Raw genomic sequence first — 19,775 nt, 5'->3', positions numbered from 1 at the left:
CTGCGTTGCGTGCAGAAGGTCCCAGGTTTGATCCCCACCAGCATCTCCAGGTGGGGCCTGTCTGAAACCCTGGAGCTCTGCCAAGTTAGATAGATCGATGGGTCTGACTTGGCAGAAGGCAGCTGCCTGTATTCCCATTTGAATTGGCCTTATTCAGAACCTTGAGGAGTAGAGTCTTACTTTTACATTGGTTTAACAGTCAATCCTTCTTCCCAGAAAACTCTGGGGACTGTAGCTCTGTGAAGATAGAACAGGGGGGGTCTCCTAACAACTCCCTGCACCCTGAACAAACTACAGTTCCCAGGATTCTTTGGGCGAAAGCTATGGCTGCTTCAAGTGGTATGACTGCTGCTTTAAATATATAGTGTGGATGGGGGCCTTAAATAGACAGATTTACCCATCCCTGCTAGCCAGTGGCCATGCTGGCTGATGTGAATTTGAGGCCAGGAATATCTGGGAGGTTCTCATGGCCTCCTCTGTGTGTTCCCCTTCTCCGTCTGCTTCCTTTCATACCTGTGCAGGGCACAAGCCCATTGGCGTAAACCGCCTCCAGGGTGGGATGGCTGTTGGAGATAGGGACCACTCCGGCGAAGCTGTTGGCAATGGGCGTGACCAGCCCTGGGACAGTGGCTGGGCCCAAGAGAGGAGGAGAGTGCAGCCCTGTGGATCAGAGACAGGAAATAGGAAATGGAATGGAGACTGGGGACTCTGACGGCACTGAATCCAGGTTTTAGTCTGAACTTCCTAGGAGCTGTCCAAGGTGCTGAAACGCTCGGACAGGACACCTTGCACAGCTCACCGAAAGTTCGGACTAAAACCCGAAGCAGATTGAAACCACTGGCTGGGAGAGACTCCTGCCTGAGACCAAGGACAGGGGCTGCCAGTCAGAGCAGACAGTATCAGCCGAGATGGACCAAAGGTCTGACTTGGCGTTCAGCAGTCGGTCATGTTCCTTGGGGAGGAACCCCTGGCATGTGGTTGCCCAAAAGGAAATGCAGCCCCTGGGCTGACAAGGCTTCCCCATCCCGATATAGACAGGTACACACCTGAGGTTTGTGCAATAGGAGTGGCTGGCAAGCCATTTAAGCTGACGGTCCCGATTTGCTGGATATGGCACGGAGAAAAGGTGAGAGCTGGGCTCACAAAGCCTCCGTGAGACGCCGAGAGGACGGTTTGCTGCTGCATCAGCTGCAAAATTTAATAATAACAACAATAAATTCCTAAGCATTAATAGCAAACTCATTAGAGTGCTATTCCTTATTGCAGCTTGGCATCTTATCTTTTCAATGTCATCCAGGCAACTGCCCTGGTTTCCTTATACGAGGAAGGGTGGGACAGAAGTTTTAATAATAACTGGGGAAGAATCTTTCTTGCCAAAAATACTCTTCTCTGTGTTTGGAGCATGATCCACCATGAGGTCTAGGAACTTGCACTTTCATTTGGAGACACAAGCTGGGGTTCTGAGCAGTGTTCCCAAAACAAGTTCTAATTTAAGTTCAAAATGTCCAAAAGGGAACTAATTCTGCTGTGGATTCTTGTCATCATTAACAATTGATTAGCTTAGGCAAATATATCCCGCATTGCTGTTAAGATATTTTCTAAGTTAGGTTAAGGTTGCTGTGATTTCAAATATCTTTGTTTTATTTTCTATCCGTTCATTGTCTCTTAATACCATGTAATCTTTGCACATCAATATGATGTTTTAAAGTGTTTTTAGCGCTTCTGTTTGCCACCCTGGGCTCCTGCTGGGAGGAAGGGCGGGATACAAATAAAATAATAAATAAACAAATAAAGCTCCCTGGGCTTGCCACTAAGCAAATTGAGCCGGGATTGAAGGATCCAATGAAGGCTGATGCATAGGCCAGAATTTGGTGTGGCGTGCATGAGCCCAGATTGGATCTCCTGATTACGAGGACCTTCAGATGCCTTCCGCCCGTGCCCTGGGAACTTCAAAGGGGTGCTTGTGGGACCACCAAGGCTGCCTACCATCCAGGCTGAAATGCCCACATCACGATGATAAACACAGACACCCCTGCACCCAGTATTCATCAGCACCCATAGCAATGTCTGCCCAGAGTCAGGTGGCCCTCACCCTGACGATACTTACAGCCTGAGCGTATGCACTGTACGGGCTGAACGGCAACGCGAACGACGGCGTGAGTATCCCCAGCTGACCCACCATCTGTTGCATCCGGCGCAGCGTCCGTTCCTTGTCTGTGTCCGCGAATTTCACCACGAGGCTGGAGGAGGCACCCTAGAGAGGGGAGGGGAGGGGGAAATAGGAGCAAGATTGGAAAGGCTGTGGGGGGTGAAACTTGTCTCGAGAGATGTACAGAATCGGCGTTGGGGTTTTGCATAGCCAGGCACACCTAGCAAAAGCCCCCCAGCTGAGAACCTCCCAATTACCCAACGCTGGTACGACTGGGAGAGACGAGGGATGTAGTCTCATGGGGTCTTAAACCCCTTACATTTGGGGGAGCAGGGTCTCAACTGGGTCCCTATGTCTCCAGCGTCCTACAAACCACTCGTCACGAAAGGGGAGCATGTTAGCCACTGAGAAGTATTTTCTAATCTGCTTCCTTGTCCTTTCCTGCTCATTGGAGCCAATCAGAGTGAAAGGAGTTGAGTCAGCCACTGAGAAGACTCTTCTCAGTAGCTAACACATTCCCTGTCATGACGACGGGCTCTTAGAGACATCTGTTGTTGTGGGAGAAGGCACGCACAGGGAGGACTGAGGAGTGAGAAGATGAGGACAGGGAGCAAGCAAGGGAGTGAGTGGCGTGGCTGTGTGGGGCATGGTGTGATTATCAACCACGGGACCCTGCACTTCTGAATTTGTCACTACACTACTGGAGGGAAAGACCCATGCCTGAAACCCTAGAGCATCACTGCCAGTCAGTATTGACAACACTGAGCAACATGGACCAATTGACTCTGCATAAGGCAGCTTCTTATATAAACCAGGCCTTGATTTGGAACCATGAGGACTGGAATCTTGCTTTAGTGTTGTTTTTTTAAAAAAGAAAGGGACTGTAGCTCAGTGGTAGAGCACCTGCTTTGCATGCCAGAGGTTCCAGGTTCAATCCCCGGCATACTGTGGCTGTTTGCCTCTGGCTGATTTCAACTCACCTTGGGTGAGCAGCCAGTTGCAATGCCTCATCAAACACTGAAGAACCCAATCCCATTCCCCCAGTTTTGACAATACCTCGGGTTCTTACTCACAGGCATAGTTTGGCTGCCGTGGAGGGCGTGGATCGCTGCTTGGGCCTCCATGTGAGAGGAGAATTTAACAAATGCACAGCCTGGAGGGCACCAGAGCAAAAAGAGAGAGAGAGAGAGAGAGAGAGAGAAAGGAAAAGGAAGGGCAGAAAGAAAAGCTCCAAGTGAGAACAAAGCTGGAAAAAAGTACAGTTTAAGGACCACTGCCCTGTTCAAACTGGAGAGAAAAATCCCTTGGCCCCTCTTTGTGCGAACTTCCCATGGCCCCCACCCTACTTAATTTCCCATGCCCCCCACCCAGTTTGTACACACTCTGTGCATAGGGATGCCATGGAGAGACAGCAGAGGGATCAGTTGCAATTAATCTCAGAGGCACCTCTGTCTTTCAGCAAGCTTACCGATTCTACATTATAAGCAAAGTTCAAGGCGAGCAGGTTATATAACACCAGTACTTTTTCAATCACACTGGCTGCCTGTACACTTCTGAGCCCAATTCAAAGTGCTAGTTTTGACCTATAAAGCTCGTTACATCTCAGGACCCCAATATCTTCTGGAACACCTCTCCCGATATGAACCTCCCCAGACCCTTAGATTGTCTTCTGAGGCCCTTCTCCAGGTCCCCCGTCTGAGGGTGGCAACAAGGGAGAGCGGCCTTTTCAGTGGTGGCTCCCTATCTGTGGAATGTGCTCCCCAGCAAGGTCCACCTGGCACCTTCACCGGCATCAGGTAAAGACTGAACTTTTCCCCCAGGCTTTGGATAGGCTAAGCTGATATTGTGTTACTCGTGGGCTGCCAAAGCATCCTGTGGCTATATGAGTGGCTATATGTTCTTGTTTTGATTGGATGGTATTTTGGGCTTTTGTTTTTAAGAATGTTGTAAGTCCCTTGGAGACCTTCAGGTAACAACTAAAACATCTAAATAATAATAATACACCAGGGGTGGAGAAAGCCGGACAGTGAAAAAAGCGGGTAAGAGAAAAATCAACTCATTTGAAATGTGGTGTTGGAGGAGAGCTTTGCACATACCATGGACCGCGAAAAAGACAAATTATTGGGTGTGAGAACAAATTAAACCAGAACGATCACTAGAAGCTAAAATGATGAAACTGAGGTTATCATACTTTGGACACATCATGAGAAGACAAGATTCACTAGAAAAGACAATAATGCTGGGGAAAACAGAAGGGAGTAGAAAAAGAGGAAGGCCAAAGAAGAGATGGATTGATTCTGTAAAGGAAGCCATGGGGTGGTTCACGACAGATGTTATTGGAGGCCGCTGATTCACAGGGACACCATAAGTTGTAACTGACTAGAAGGCACATAACACACACACAGAGGGCAATATAAGAATGAACAAATGATTGGGGAAGAGCCTAACAAAGGATTCTCAGCTACAATTTCCAGAGTACTTTGGTGGTGGCGATGCTTTGAGAGTGAAATCAGTTTGAAAACAGATTGAATTTGCAAGGGACGCAGGTCCTTCAAGAACAGAGCAAGTTGTTCCCCGCCCTAGATGGAGGTGAAAGATGCAGGACTGACCTTTGCTGTTTCCGTCTGGTCCTCTGAGCACAGTGCATTCGTCGATGACCCCAAACGGTTCAAAGAGGTGGAGAATGTCTTCTTCCGATTGCTGCTTGTTCAACATTCCCACAAAGAGCTTCCTGTCCCCTAGAGTGGGAAAACACAAAACCTCAATTGAAGGGGAGCTGGCATCATTTCAAGGCTCCTGCAAGACCAAAACACTCTTGCCGCCACTCTGTACGAGTCTCTGCTCTGAGCTTGCCTCCTTCCAGTCAGCATTCTCTGAGGATGTAGGCATGGTAGATGGGCCAATGGGTCTGACGCCGTAAGAAGACAGCTTCCTATACTCCCAATGACAGACGGCCTGATAAGAGAGGCCCAGAGAGATGCATTCAAACCTTGGGCCTAAGGCTCCCCTCCCAAGAAGTAGACCTACACAAATACAACAGCGCTTAAGGGTGAATACATGCCATACATTTGTTGCACATTTAAAACACGTGACTTTCCTCCAAAAATAAAAATTCTGGGAACTGCAGTTAGTTAAGGGGGCTGGATTTCATAGCTCCGTTGGGGGTCAACAGTTCCCAGGATTCTTTTTTGGGGGGGGAGCCATGTGCTTTCAATGTATGGTGCGTACATAACCACAGACTCACATTTCCAGCATTAATTATCTGTGTCTATAATGCAGCTTTCCCAAGAATTATGTCCCAGCTGAAACTCAGTGTTTTGAAAGAAGCAAAGGCCTACTGCTGAAAGCCCCATCCCACCCTTGAGATTTTAAATCCGCAACCAATACATTGGGCCGAGTCTCCGTGCCGCTCCACATCCTCTCTCTGGCTTGCCGTGACAGTTCATAGCCTGCAGGGAAGACGCAGAGCAGAGAGGTGCAGAGATGCCTCCCAGATGGTTGAGTCACCCAAAACACAACAGGCAAAGGCTCTCCCTGGCTTTGGGGATTGCACTTCTGTTTCTGACACAGGTGGCCCCGAGCGGAATGCCTGCCAGAACTGATTAGCATGGCTGGGGTTTGACGGCCAGCCCTGCTCGCAGCAAGAGCTGTCGTGGCAATCCACTCATCCACAAAGCACATTTGCAGAGCAGGAAAAGGAGTGTGTGTCTGTGGGAGGGGGAAAAGGTCCTGCTGCTCTGCTGTCCTCTCCCAACCTCACCTCCCCCAATCCCTTTATTTATCTCTAGCAAAGCACCCATAATTGTGGCTGAAAAATGTGCGGGTATCGGTAACATTTATTCGAAGCAAGGATCTTGGGGGGGAGTTGCAACACATCTCTACACACGAAAGACAATTGCTTCCTCTGCAGGGTCCCTCAGAATGGGGGAGGCACAACCCACACCCCCAGTGTGAGGGGCGTAGAGAAAGATTAATCTCCTCATGTGGATGGGGTGCATTAAACGGGTTGATTGCTCTTGGTGATTCCAACCACGGAGAAGGAAGCCCACTGCCATCTGCATAGCTCCACTCAAGGTTCTTTCCCATGGTCACATTCGAGGGTGACAGCTTAGGGAACATAGAACACTGCCGTATACAAAGTCAGACCACTGGTCAGTAATGTTTACTGACGGGCAGTGGCTCTGCAGTGTCTGAGGCAAGGGGCACTCCCAGCCCTACCTGGAGATGCCACTGGGGCTTGAACCTAGGACTTTCTGCATGCAAAGCAGGTTCTCTGCCCCTCAGCTACAGCCCTTCCCCTAAACGTGGGTACAGAACATCGGGGAGACTCTGTTTTATTACATTTGTAGATGACAGACTACTTCCGTAGACTACTATCAGGGCTAGGGCCCAGTTTTCCAGCATCTTATTCGATTCACCCTACGAGTTTCAGTGGATTGGATTTATTCAACATACGTGCAAGTGTCTGCATATATAACAAGACAATTGCTCTAAAGAAAGAAAGCACTCTTTGCTTTTGGATGACACGTGTGTGAGTGTGTGTGTGTAGTTCAGCAGGCGCTATTTTAGAAGAGGCATTCACCATGCTGTCTCTCACGCGGGATGGACCCTTCTGAGAAGGCGCCATATTTTAATTGCCATTTGCCTGCGGCCTATGAGACTGATGTATACTGCTCCTACCTGAGGAGGCTCTGCCTTCAAGCCATGAATGTTCACAGCCTCAGATAGGCTCAGGCCATCCCTCTCTGCGCTGTCCAGAAATATCATCTTTCTCTCTCTCTGATTGTTGGAGTACTGTTTCTATGGAAACCCATCATTTCCTAGAGGCTGTTGCAACTCACAGCCAGATGGGCATTTTAGATGTGAAAAGGAGGGAGGGGAAATGGGGAATAACAAGGGATGATAAAGAACCTTTTTTTTGTTGTTGTTGCAAAAAGAGGTGGGCAGAGGAAGAAATGGCAGCATTTGTTAAATAAATTAGGTCAGGCAGATAATCAGCTGCCATGGCTTATCCATCAGCTTATGGGTTCTGTTAAGTCCTACTCAGAGTAGACCTGTGATGGAAGGATCTGTCTCCACTTTCTAGTTTTCCCAGTCTTAAATTCAGTTCTCCACATTTCTGCAGGAATTTGCAGTTAGTTTGTTTTTAAAAGATCCTCATGAAAATTCTCAATTTTCGTGTAAATTTCTCCCGGATTATACATTTTTTTTCTGCTGTTTTCACTAATGCTTACATACTGGCAATCAATTTCTCCTAATAGGATGCATTTTTTGCATGACACTTGCACGAATCTATTCATTTTTCGCGCCCCCTTTCCCCAAATGGATGCACTTTTGTAAACATTATTTGGTTGGAGAACGGCATCGCAAAATTTGGAGGTGCGAATCTCAAAATATGCCTGTGCTTCATATTGTTTCAGAAAGTACACATTTGAAAAAGCCGGCTTTAAATGCAAGAGGAATTGACTATCTCCCCCATGAAGTTTATCCTGCCTGTTAACTCCAGTTACTCTACTCTGAGTAGGGCTAGCACTGAATAATACCCAGTGTGTGGAGAAAAAAGCTGCATAATGCTGTGTTGGACTATCTGCCCATCTAGGAGAGCCTTCGCCAATCTGGTGTCCTCCAGCTGACTTGGACTACAACACTCCCAGCTAGCTTACAGGTTGGTGAAGGCTGGGCTCATCTCTCTTCTCTGCTCTGACTGGCAGCAACTTTCCAGAAAGGCTTTTCCCAGCACTTGCTATCTGACTCTTCTTAAGTGCAGATGTCAGGGGTTGAACCCAGGGCCTTTTGCATGCAAAGCAAGCGCTCTGCCACTGGGCAGTTTGTCCTTTCCTTGAAACAGCATTCTTCAGCATTCAGCATTCAAAGATTCTAGTTCTCAGTGTTCTGAATAAAGGGCTGATTTAAAGAGGAATCCAGGAAGCTGCCTGACAACAGGTCAGGCCATATAACTCAGTATTGTCAGCTCTGACTGGTAGCAGCTCTCTGGCACTAAACTGGAGTTCCTCCCCAAATCTCTCATGTTAGTCCTACTCAGAGAGGACGTGCTGAAATGCAAAGGCATGGCTAGCTCTGCTCCACTGACTGCAATAGGTCCATTTTGAGTAGAGCCTCCATCCCTCAAAATGCTGTCGCTTGAACCCCAGCAATAGCAGTTGTCCGTCAGGAACCTTCAATGGCAGCTGGTGGCTCTATGAGGCTGAACTGTCAAGGAACTGTCCAAGGTGCTTCAGCACTTTGAAAGTTTGGATTAAAAGCTAGAGTGGGTTCCACTGACCCACTGACATGTAGCCACCTGCCACCACTGGTAATCCTAAAACAGGACATGGAAGCACAGCCATGTGCAAGTGGTGTAAAAATTTGTGCGATTTGTGGCCCACGAGATATGGTGATGCCTAAGGCTTGGATGCCTTTTTAAAGGATCCAGTAAGCTAATGGATGGGCGATGCGGCATTACTAGAGCATAATGGCTAACAAGTGGAACTTCCATGGACAGAGGTAGTCTACATCTGGATTCCAGATGCTCAGTCTTGTTCAGCTATATCTGTTAGCTTTGTCAAGTCCCGAGAGCTGGCTTAGATTCTATTCTTATCCACGACAACTAAGATATTTACAAGTGGACCTACTTTCGATTGACAAAATTTGGGCCTCTTGGCTATGGGGAGCAGAGCCTCTGAGTCACCTGGTAGGGCAAGAGGGTGTGTGTGTGTGTGTGTGTGTGTGTGTGTGACAGAGAGAGAGAGAGAGAGAGAGAGAGAAAACAACAAGGAGAGATGACAACTACCTCCACGACTTTCGCTGTCTGCGGGCTTCACCTGGATCGGACGGGCCATCTGGGGAAAGAGAGAGAGAAACAGAGAGCATGCAATGCTGAATGTTAGCAAATCTGGGCTCTGAATACTCTGGAGTGAGACAGATTTAAAAGAAAAATCTGAATGTTCATGCCGACCAAATAAGTGGAGCCTGCAACAAAGTTTTGCAGCGTGGAGTTCTCCCATTCTGGGCTTTAGGACACAGATGCACAGTTTTCCACCCTCCCCACAACGGTGAATCAGTAGTCTGTATCGGCTAACTTAGTATTGTCTGCAGTTCTCCAGGGTTTCAGACATGGGGTCCAGTTGTGTAGTGGCAAATCCAGAAGTGCAGGGCCCCTTCACATTAGTCACAGCTGCACCCCCTCCCACTTTTTATTTGTTTATTTATTTTGCTGTGGGGTTGAGAACGAGATCCTTGTGAATTCCTTCTCCCACAACAACAGGCATCCCTGGGAGCCAATAAGAATGAGAGAGGAGAGTGTTAGGTACTGAGAAGAGTCTTGTCAGTGGCTCACTCACCGCTTTTCACTCTGACTGGCTCCAATCAGCAGGAAAGGGCAAGGCAGCATGTGAGAAGACTCTTCTCAGTGGCTAACACACACACCTTTCATGCTGATTGGCTCATAGGACGCTGGAAACACGGGGGCCCAGCTCCCAAACAAGTAAGGGGTCTAAGACCCCCTGAGACCCTGGACGACTACACTCCTGATGGACTCTCTGTCATGTCTGTCCTACCTGAGATGCCATTGGGGGATTGAACCTGGGAGCTCCTGCATTCAAAGCAGGCACTCTACTGCTGACCTACGGCCCTTCCTAAAATAAAGATTCTAGTCACAGAATCATAGAACAGCAGAGATGGAAGGGGCCTATAAGGCCATCAAGTCCAACCCCCTGCTCAATGCAGGAAGTGCTTGTGGTTCCGAATTAGGGGCTGATTTAGATGGAACCACTGGGAGGTACCTTATATCAAATCAGACCAGTGGTCGAGCTAGCTCCCAGCCTTGTCTACACTGACAGGCAGTGGATCTACAGGGTTTCAAGCAGGGGTCTCTCCCAACCTTACTGCGGAATGCCAGGATTTGAACCTGGGGCCTTCTGTATTGAAAGCGGGGATGTCCTATTTAGGGAACAGCTGGTATAGCACAGCGGGGAGGACAGCCTGGCTGGGAGTCCAGAGTCTGTGAGTTCAAATCCCTGCTCGTGGCTCCTGGGCATCAAGGGCCAGCTAAAGATCACCTCCACAGGGAGTGGCTCAGGGGTTACGTGCCCTGCCACCTGTGCAGCCGTGGGCAAGCTGCAGAGTCCCAAGGAGCCCAGTTGCCCCCCAGCTGGCAGTTGCAGACAAGGAAGGGACTGGCTTGTGCAGCAGTGGCAAGCTGAGCAAGCCCTAGCCAGCTGGGGAGGGCTATCCGCAGAGGGAGGCGATGGGAAACCCCCTCTGAATACTGCTTACCATGAAAACCCTATTCATAGGGTAGCCATAAGTCTGGATCGACTTGAAGGCAGTTCATTTCCATTTCACCTTTTCCTAAGACTGAAATCCTGTCGAATCTGAAGGAGGGCCTTGAAGACCAGAAGGATTCTGCATCGACACTTGCAAGCACACTTCCAGACGTGTCAGGAAAAAAGACATTGTTGGCCACATTGCTGGGACCCACACCAGAAACCAGGGAACTGTTCCCATCCAACGGGGACAATCGGAGATGATGCAACCGGTTTCAGCTTTCCTCGCCACCTAAGTGTGGCGAACCCTGAATGAAACTGAGCCCTATCACACACACATACAGGTCCCCCACTCTCTCATCTCCCAGAAGTCCTGTCACTCTGCTTGCTTTTTTTTAAAGGGGGGGAAGAGAATATTCATTGCCATGGCAACAGCCATGGGCCACATGGAACCTGACATTTGTGGTTGCCGTAGAAACAGGCTCTTCTTGAGGAGGGGTGGCGGCCTTCCTCTGTTTTGGGAAAAGGCAGCGGGAATTGAGGGTGCGTGTGTGAAGCTATTTAATCGTCGCACACATGGGGCACTGAGGGAATGGAGAGGAGGGGAGCCAACCTGGGGGGCAGAGGGGATCCATCTGGTTGTTTACAATTTTGTTTTCAGGCCTCATACAAAAGATTGTCCTGGTGCTTGGTGTTTTTAGGGATGAGATAGCAATGGCCTGCACTTCAGATGTGTCTGGAGTCCAGCAGTCAATGGCCAAAGATGGAGCTGATGTGCAGCCACATCTGGAGAGCCAAAGATTCCCTGGCCCCCGCCTCAGGTGAACAGAGGCCACATCTGTACCATTCATTTGAAGCACTATGATACCGGTTTAAACAGTCGTGGCTTTCCCCAAAGCATCCTGGGAACTGTAGTTTGCTCAGAGTGCCAAGAGTTGTGAGAAGATCCCCCTATACCTCTTGCAGAGCTGCAATTCTCCGAGTTCCCTGGGAAGAGGGACTGATTGTTAAACTGCTCTAGGGACTGCAGCTCTGCGAGGGGAATAGTCTCCCCACAACTCTCCGCACCCTTCACAAATGACAGTGCACAGGATGCTTTGGGGGAAGCCATGGGAAGCACCCTACTGAAACGAATGGACCCACATCAGTCTTGTCCATTAATTTCAATGGGTGCCACAGCCAGATTTTGGGGGGAGGGCAAAGCAAGGGTATCCAGCTGGTCCTTCTGGCTGTTGTGACAGATTGTAAATTTGGAATGGACATGTAGTGACTGCCTGGCCTGGGTGGGTGGGAGGTTCAGTAGCGGGGACCCTTACGGGCCTTGACATGCACCCGACCGTGCCAATCCAAGACGCCAGCGTTGGACTGCCTTCACACATAGGCCTGACTGCATCAGTTTAATGGGTTAAAAAGGTAGAGCTTGTTTCCTGATTTCTAGTACCTGTTGTATTAAGGAACAGCAGCTTTTTCATCCAATATACCTGCATTTCGCGCAAATGTTTTTCACACGGCTGCAATGCACAATGTCTTGTTTTCAACCCTCACCCATTATACACATGCACACTGTTCTCCACTGTGTAGGAGGCTGAGATCTAATCCTGTCGCCATGCAAGCCCTCCCCGCTTTAGGATCTGACTTTTAAAATTATTTTAGTTGTATCAGCACAGGGGTGGGGAGGTAGGGAAATGCTGTTGCTATCTGCACCTATACCAGAATGCCAATACAATTTTCATTAGGTAAAACAAAACAAAAACAACCCTGTGCGACGAAAGGGCAGGAACACACTGCATTCTGGGATGCCTGTCACATGAGCGGCTGCAGCTAGTGCAAAACTCCTGCAATCTTCCAGGTTCCCAGCCTTGCAAACGGATTATTTCTGGTATTATTTATCACAAAAATTTGCGCTAAACTTGTGCTATAGAATTCCAGAACTAGCTTGTACATTGTGTGAAAGGTCAAATATAATGTGCAAAGTACCAGGTGAGAAATTGTCCAAATAAAGTGCAGTGTGAAACAGGGTTGCCAGGTCAGAAGCATCCCAAACCCTGAGATTTCAGGGGTGGGCTCTAGTGATGTCATGGGGGCGTGCCCTAGTGATGTCATTAAGCATGATACATGAAACATCAACCGCAGCTGCTTGGAGCATACCACTCAAACAAAAACATTTCTCTTACTGGAAATTAAGACAGAAATCTTAGCCAAATGAGGGTGCTTCCAGGTCCAGCTGAAATGACGGGATCATGCTTTCTCACCTGCGTAGGGAGCCTGGGTACGGAACATTTAATCCAGCCTACTTGCTTCTGGCAAGAAGGATTTAAGTGCCCTCAGGCCAAGCCGGTCACCAGAAAGCCATTGTAGAACAAAAGGAGCCTAGTGTTGTGGAGATGTTAGATGGGAGCACTCAGGAGTAAAGATGGATGCCCCTGAAGGCTGCAATTCTAAACACACTTACTAAGGGACTAAGCCCCATAGAACACAATAGGACTTACTTCTGAGTGGATATTGTTAGGATTGAGCGGTTGGTAAGGCTTGACTAGGGATCCTCTGCAATGATATCCATATCAAAGCAGGGTTGGCAACCCCCTGCCTGATAGCCCGGTTTGTGTTACCTTCATGCGCTACTGTGGCACATGCGTGGGCCCTACGCTATAAAGCACAGACCCCCCATGTGCTTCCTTTGAGCACAACCAGTACTATCACAGCAACTTCATACATGCTGCAACTGCAAACCATGTTCCCTTAGCACACAAAATAGCACCACCACAGCATGTGCACACACGCTATACTTCAAAGTGGAGCTGTCAGCCCATGCGTTGCTTTAATGCGCAAGCCAGCACTATGACAGAGCATACAGATGATCTGCAGCTACAAAATGCAGTCACCATCCTGTGTGTATGACAGCATATACACAATACAAAGCCGCTCATGTGCTGCACACACACACACACACACACACACACGCACACTCTACAACCACAAAATGCAGTCTGCCTCCCAAAAATGCCTTCTTAAATACACACTCCAGGACTATGACATCACAGGTATGCATATTACACTTGCAAAACGCAGCCCGTCTTTGTGCACCAACCAGCTATGGCAGAAAATGTGTGTACACTCCAATGGTAAAACAGCCATCACCTGATGCCCTGCCTTAATGCAGAAACCAGCACTATGACTGCATGCATTTACACTGCAAACTTCAACCACTCGTGTCCCGCCTTAATCCAAAAACCAGCACTAGAACAGCACACATCTACACAGATGTGCTCTACAACCACAAAACACAGCCAGCCCCCTCAAGTGCTTCCTTACGTGCACACGCCAGCACTATGACAGCACGCACAGTCCTCCACAAAGAAAGCAAGCCACCACCCCTGCTCTATGGTGCTGACTTTGGGCAAGGCGGGTACTGAGTGCAAGTGAACAGGGACGTTCTGTGTTCATCCTCTGTGTTCCAAAAAGGCCCTTGCAAACACATGCGCCCTACATCGCACAGTCGAGTGAATCTCACTCTCTCTCCTGCCCCCCCCCTTTGCCCTGTACGTTTGCGGAGTTCCAGAAGCGAAGCTTTGCCAGCTCCGGCTTGAGAGAAGAATCAAACGGCAGCCCGGAGATGTTGCCATGGGAACTGTGGAGTTAATTAAGGCCCACGTACTGCCAAGGAGGGCAGGGTGGAAAGGGCCCTTCTCGCTCCCGCTAAAGCACCAGCCTCCCATTCCTTGACAACAAAAGAACATTCAATTAGCAGAGAGACCCACAATCATCACCAAATGACTGTAATTAAGTGCCACTGGTGGGGGTCTTCTTCGCCAGCTCCCCTGTCTCGACGGGGACCTGGGTGTTGCATCCCAGCCAGGCGTCCGAAAGAACTAGGGTCTGCGCTCCCCTGCACAGCTAACGTACAATGTTAGGCCCTCCTGGGAACACATCTATGTCACAATGGGAGATCAATTTGGTTCAACCTATTCCCCCAATTTGGGCAACCTTACCTAAGTGGCACTCCCCAAAATGCAGCCATCCTTCGAAAACTGCAGATCTCTGAATTGCCACAGCACAATTTGCATGTACCAGGATAAAGTGTGCAATTATTATTATTATTATTATCATCATCATCATTATTAATAATAATAATAATTTGTTGTTGTTTTGTGCCTTCAAGCCGATTTTGACTTATGGCGACCCTATGAATCAGCGACCTCCACGAGCATCTATCATGAACCACCCTGTTCAGATCTTGTAAGTTCAGGTCTGTGGCTTCCTTTGTGGAGTCAATCCATCTCTTGTTTGGTCTTCTTCTTTTTGTACTCCCTTCTGTTTTTCCCAGCATTATGGTCTTTTCTAGTGAGTCATGTCTTCTCATGATGTGTCCAAAGTATGATAACCTCAGTTTCATCATATTAGCTTCTAGTGACAGTTCTGGTTCAGTGTGTTCTAACACCCAATTATTTGATGATTATGATTATGATAATAATTTATTACCAGCCCTTCACCAACAGATCCCAGGGTGGGTTGCAACAGTTTAAAATTCAGTATTTAAAAGAGTTCAAACAAATTGTAATCACAGGGGTAGAGGCCCCCCTGTAAACATACTGAAACCATATCAGCAACAAGAATGTACACATACTCATTCTATGAGGGGAAACAGGTAACCCAAATGTGTATAATTCAGAGAAATTCACACTAAACAGCTGATGAATTTCCATGATAGCTTTTGGGCCTACTCAGAGCAGAGCCGCTGAAGGGAATGGACTTCAGTCAGTTACAGTAGTGTAGTGGCAAATTTAGAACTGCAGGGTGCTGAGTTGAGAATGAGATCTTCTTCCCCCAAACAACAAATGCTTCAGGAGCCAGTAAGCATGAAATGGAAGAGTATTAGCTACTGAGAAGAGTCTTCTCGGTAGCTGACTTACCTCCTTTCACTCCGATTGGCTCCAATCAGCAGAAAAGGACAAGGAACCATGTTAGAAGACTCTTCTCAGTGGCTAAGCACTCTTCTTTCATGCTGATTGGCTTGTAGGATGCTAGTGACATAGGGACCCTGCTGGGACCCTGCTGTCAAAAAACTAAGGGGTCTAAGACCCCCTGAGACCCTGGACGGCTACACCCCGGTCAGTCATTTCTCTTAATTTCAATGGGTCTTCTCTGAGCAGGATGAGGACTGAGTACCACCCTTTTATTTATTTATTTTAAAGCAAACTGATGTGGAAATGCGAAGAACTGAATTTTAAGACTGAAAAACCAAAATAGCGATGACAGACAAATTTGTCCATCCGTAGTCACCATACATTCCCTTTGATTAAATACATAACAGCTCGGATGGCTGGTGGCTCCATGTCAGTGGGCAATAGAATCCACTCCAAGTTTTAGTCTGAACTTTCAAGGGGGCTGTCCAAGGTGCTGAACCTGCTCCATGTCAGTGGGGCAGTGGAATCCGCTCCAGATTTTAGTCTGAGCTTTCAAGGGGCTGTCCAAGGGGCTGAACCTGCTCCATGTCAGTGGGGCAGTGGAATCCGCTCCAGATTTTAGTCTGAACTTTCAAGGGGGCTGTCCAAAGTGCTGATTCAGCACCTTGTACATCTCTTGAAAATTCAGACTAAACCACAGTGCAGATTCCACTGCCCCACTGACATGGAGCCTCTTACTAGAGGGGGGGGGACTACCCTCTTATTTATTTATTTATTTATTGGATTTATTAGACATCCATCTGGCAGGTTGCCCGCCACTCTGGGCGACGTACAGTAAAAATATATAATACACTCAATATAAAAACATATGCACAGAAATTAAAATCACAACCAATGTACATGATACCACAGTGGACAAGATAGCACCCTTCAAAACCCTGATGGGTTGTCCCAGAGAAGTAGGCAAAGCCTTGTCATCTGCTGCCCCAGAGGCGGAAAGGGCTAGATCTAACAGGCTTAAGCCAATGGAGGGTAGATTTCACTCAAGCCTTAGGAGAAAGAAAAGTCTTGACAGTAAGAACAGTTTGACAGTGGAATCAATGGCCTATAAGGGGGAAGGGGGAACCTCAAACAGAAACGGAACATCGATCTTTTGTGGATGTTCTATCTCTGGATCTCCTACATCAAACAAGGGTTAGATTGGATGACCTACAAGAACCCCTCCAGTTTATTAGGAATGTAAGAACCAAGGCAAGGGGTTAGATTGGATGACCTACAAGAACCCCTCCAGTTTATTAGGAATGTAGGAACCAAGGCAAGGGGTTAGATTGGATGACCTACAAGAACCCCTCCAGTTTATTAGGAATGTAGGAACCAAGGCAAGGGGTTAGATTGGATGACCTACAAGAACCCCTCCCGTTTATTAGGAATGTAGGAACCAAGGCAAGGGGTTAGATTGGATGACCTACAAGAACCCCTCCAGTTTATTAGGAATGTAGGAAGCTGTCTTATAGATGGACCCTTGATCCATCTAGCTCAGTGCTGTCTACACTGACTGGCAGGTAGCAATCTGGGATTTCAGGCAGGGGACATTCCCAGCCCTACGTAGAGATGCCAAGGACTAAACCTGGGACCTTCCTCATGCAAAGCAGGTGCTCAGACTGAGTGGGAAGCCACAGTGCAAATCTCCCGCTCTGCCACAGACATCCCCGGGTGCCCTTTGGGTCAATCACTCTCGCTGAGCCCAACCTACCTCACAAGGTTGTTGAGAAGATAAAATGGGAAAGGGGTGGGAGCATTGTGCACTGCCACAGTCTCTTTAGAGCAAGAGAGGGAATGGCAAAGAAAAAGCAAATTAATTATGCAAATCAGCATTCTGCAATTCAAACTGCGTAAATGGTAGATTGCTCCAGGGAACTTCAACATTTGTGTATGTGTGTGTGTGTGCTGGAGAAAAGATGATCGCTTACTCATGTGCATGCACAGATTAAACTTTTAAAGCCCCAGGGAATGGGGTTATGAAACCCACTTGCTGTTTCAGATCCCTGCCCCCCTCTCATCTCGTTAGCTGAGCTCCACGGTGTCAAAGTTAACCTTTCGACTGCTAAGGAGGAAGGCGAGCCAGCAATAGAATATTAACGAACAGTGCAACTTTCCGGGTGGAAGGAAAGGATGGTTGAACTACAAATCTGTCAACTTTATCAATGCACAATATTAGCGTTTTTTTTTTTTTTAAGGCAAAATAGGGATGGTATATGAGAGATAAATAGCAAAAAGTCAAGGTTAGTGTGTATGCCAGCTGGGAGAGTTCCCAACCTCCACATAACTCTCCTCTTACTGCATTTATCTCTAGCAGAGCTGTAGCAATGACATCTCTCAGCACCTTCTGCCTTTGATAAGCAATTGTTAAAGATGGTTATTAACAACCTGCCATAATCATGCACAGGATAAGTTAAAACGTCTCTCTAAGTGAAATTCAAGAGTGGAGGGAGGCGGGTTTGTGGGTGGGGGTGGGAAGCAGGCCGTTTTTCAATATTTCAGAGTGCGTTGCTGTGCATGCCACTTCCCATTTGCGCTGAAGCTGTTGCAAATCACGCAAAATTGCTGTAGAAAAGGGCAAATGAAGGGAGAGAAGCGGGCAGAGAGATGTATTGTTGAGCCTTTTGCAGAGTTACATGCCAGTTTTGCAATCCCCACCTCCTCCACCCCAATGCAGATTTCAATTAATTAATTAATCGGTTGAGTAATGAAGTTTAACCGCAGCGGAATAGAAATTCAGGAATGTAAATTTCCAATTCTTCATTGTGTTCCGAGAAAAGAATATCCTCCAGCATGTTTTTGAGAAAAATAAGAACAGCAGCGAGAAGGGATCAGTCCAAGGGCCGCATTCCCATCTGGGCGACCTCCTGAGGGCCACAGGCCAGCGGTGAGCAGGGCCAGAGGCAAAAGAGGGTGGAGCAATGAATGTACATTCTACCTTTGCACAATAGGCTAGTTTCTATGTACACACACACTCTCTCTCTTCTCTGTCCTCCATCCAGGACAGCGAAAGGCGTGATCAAAGTTCAAGCACACAGCCAAAAAACAAAGCCAGGCAAACACATGCAAAGAGGCTGTAAGCAGGGCCAGTGAAAGGTGTTCTGAGGGCCGGAGAGGCCAGGAGGGCCGCATTTTGCTTTTGGGTCTGAACTTCCCTGTCATTGTAGCACCTTCATCTTCACACTAACTGCAAGCGGTGTTTTTTTTTTAAAAAAAGCAGATCTTCCAAGTGCACATTTCCCATCTGCCACCTCACATTGCGGGTGGAGCCAGACAGAGTGTGCTTTGCTCCTTGCTTTACATTCAGTCGCAGTATCATACAAGCGAAGATTCATTTATGTATCTGCTTTAGTTCAGTAACTGACAGGTGCAAATCGGAGTTCTTTAAGAGTTTTTGCAAGGATGCGACAAAGTATTGCCGGCCTGAAGACGAAGATGCAGAAGAAGAGGTTCTGGCCAAAAAGGAGATGTTTTGTATTCGATTTAGGCAGTTTGTTTTAAGTACGGAAACAGAGTGCATTCTATCCTTACGTATTTGTGTCCCTGTCACTTACATGCTTCATAAACTCATACACCAAACATGTCTGATTCCCTCCTCATTTTTCAAACAACACATCATCAGTTTTCCAACTGCACATTTTTGCCAACTCCCAATGATTAGGTTGTCCCACTAGGGATGGAAGAAAAACTGGATTCACATTCGTATTTAAAGCCAAATGTCTCAAAGCTCACATTTTGTGAAGCAAGATGAGAATCGAAATGCAGCCATCTTTTGGGATATGCGCTTATTTGAATGTTGTGATGCAGTTTTCCAACCAAGCAGTGTTTACAAAAATGCATATATTAGGGGGCCGTGTGCAAAGAAATGAACATATTTGTGAAAATAACAAACATCCAGGCAGCCATATTCTGCACCAGTTCAAACTTCTGAGCCACCCTTAGAGGCATTCCTGCACAGTAGTCCAGGCTGCTTCGAGACGGTCACTATTTTTGGGTGGGATTAAATCACGTAGCAGTCAATTCAGACTGTGCAACTGATACTGATTAAGAGCTCTTGTGCAACAAAGAACTTCCCCAACATGCAAATAAAAACCAGACTTTCTGCAGTAAGGAAACGGTGGAATAAACCTTGCTGGATGCAACAGCGTCTAGTCTCCCAGCAAACAAATCATCATGAATGATCAGTAAACAGGCCATCTGAAAGCAACCCTAATCTGGATATCACCAGGGCATGTTAAATCCATCCATACATACATATAGAGATTAGGAAGAAGTTCGATTCAATTCGCATTTAAAACCGAACCTATCAAATTCACACTTTCAAAAACAACATGAGGACAGAAAAATAGCCATCCTTCGGAATTTGCACATCTAAAAATGTGGTGATGTGGATCTCCAATCAAACAGTGTTTACGAAAC

At 47.5% G+C, this 19,775-nt stretch overlaps 1 protein-coding gene across 3 annotated transcripts in view; it reads right to left on the bottom strand.

The window, feature by feature from the left end:
* Window positions 1-19,775, bottom strand: part of CELF5 (CUGBP Elav-like family member 5) — a 39,677-nt gene that overhangs the window by 11,777 nt on the left and 8,125 nt on the right. For 2 of the 3 annotated variants that reach the window (XM_061600650.1, XM_061600647.1), the window contains exons 3-8: window positions 8,937-8,988; window positions 4,759-4,887; window positions 3,223-3,302; window positions 2,108-2,254; window positions 1,047-1,188; window positions 514-660 (exon numbers count right to left, since the gene is read on the bottom strand). In XM_061600650.1, the coding sequence (XP_061456634.1) occupies window positions 514-660; window positions 1,047-1,188; window positions 2,108-2,254; window positions 3,223-3,302; window positions 4,759-4,887; window positions 8,937-8,988 (697 nt within the window). The remainder of the gene's footprint in view (window positions 1-513; window positions 661-1,046; window positions 1,189-2,107; window positions 2,255-3,222; window positions 3,303-4,758; window positions 4,888-8,936; window positions 8,989-19,775) is intronic. The other variant, XM_061600651.1, reaches the window with a different exon arrangement.

The sequence above is a fragment of the Rhineura floridana genome, chromosome 18 (assembly GCF_030035675.1).
Source record: "Rhineura floridana isolate rRhiFlo1 chromosome 18, rRhiFlo1.hap2, whole genome shotgun sequence".
In the NCBI taxonomy this organism is placed as follows: domain Eukaryota; kingdom Metazoa; phylum Chordata; class Lepidosauria; order Squamata; family Rhineuridae; genus Rhineura; species Rhineura floridana.
This window is presented reverse-complemented; position numbering and strand designations above follow the sequence as displayed.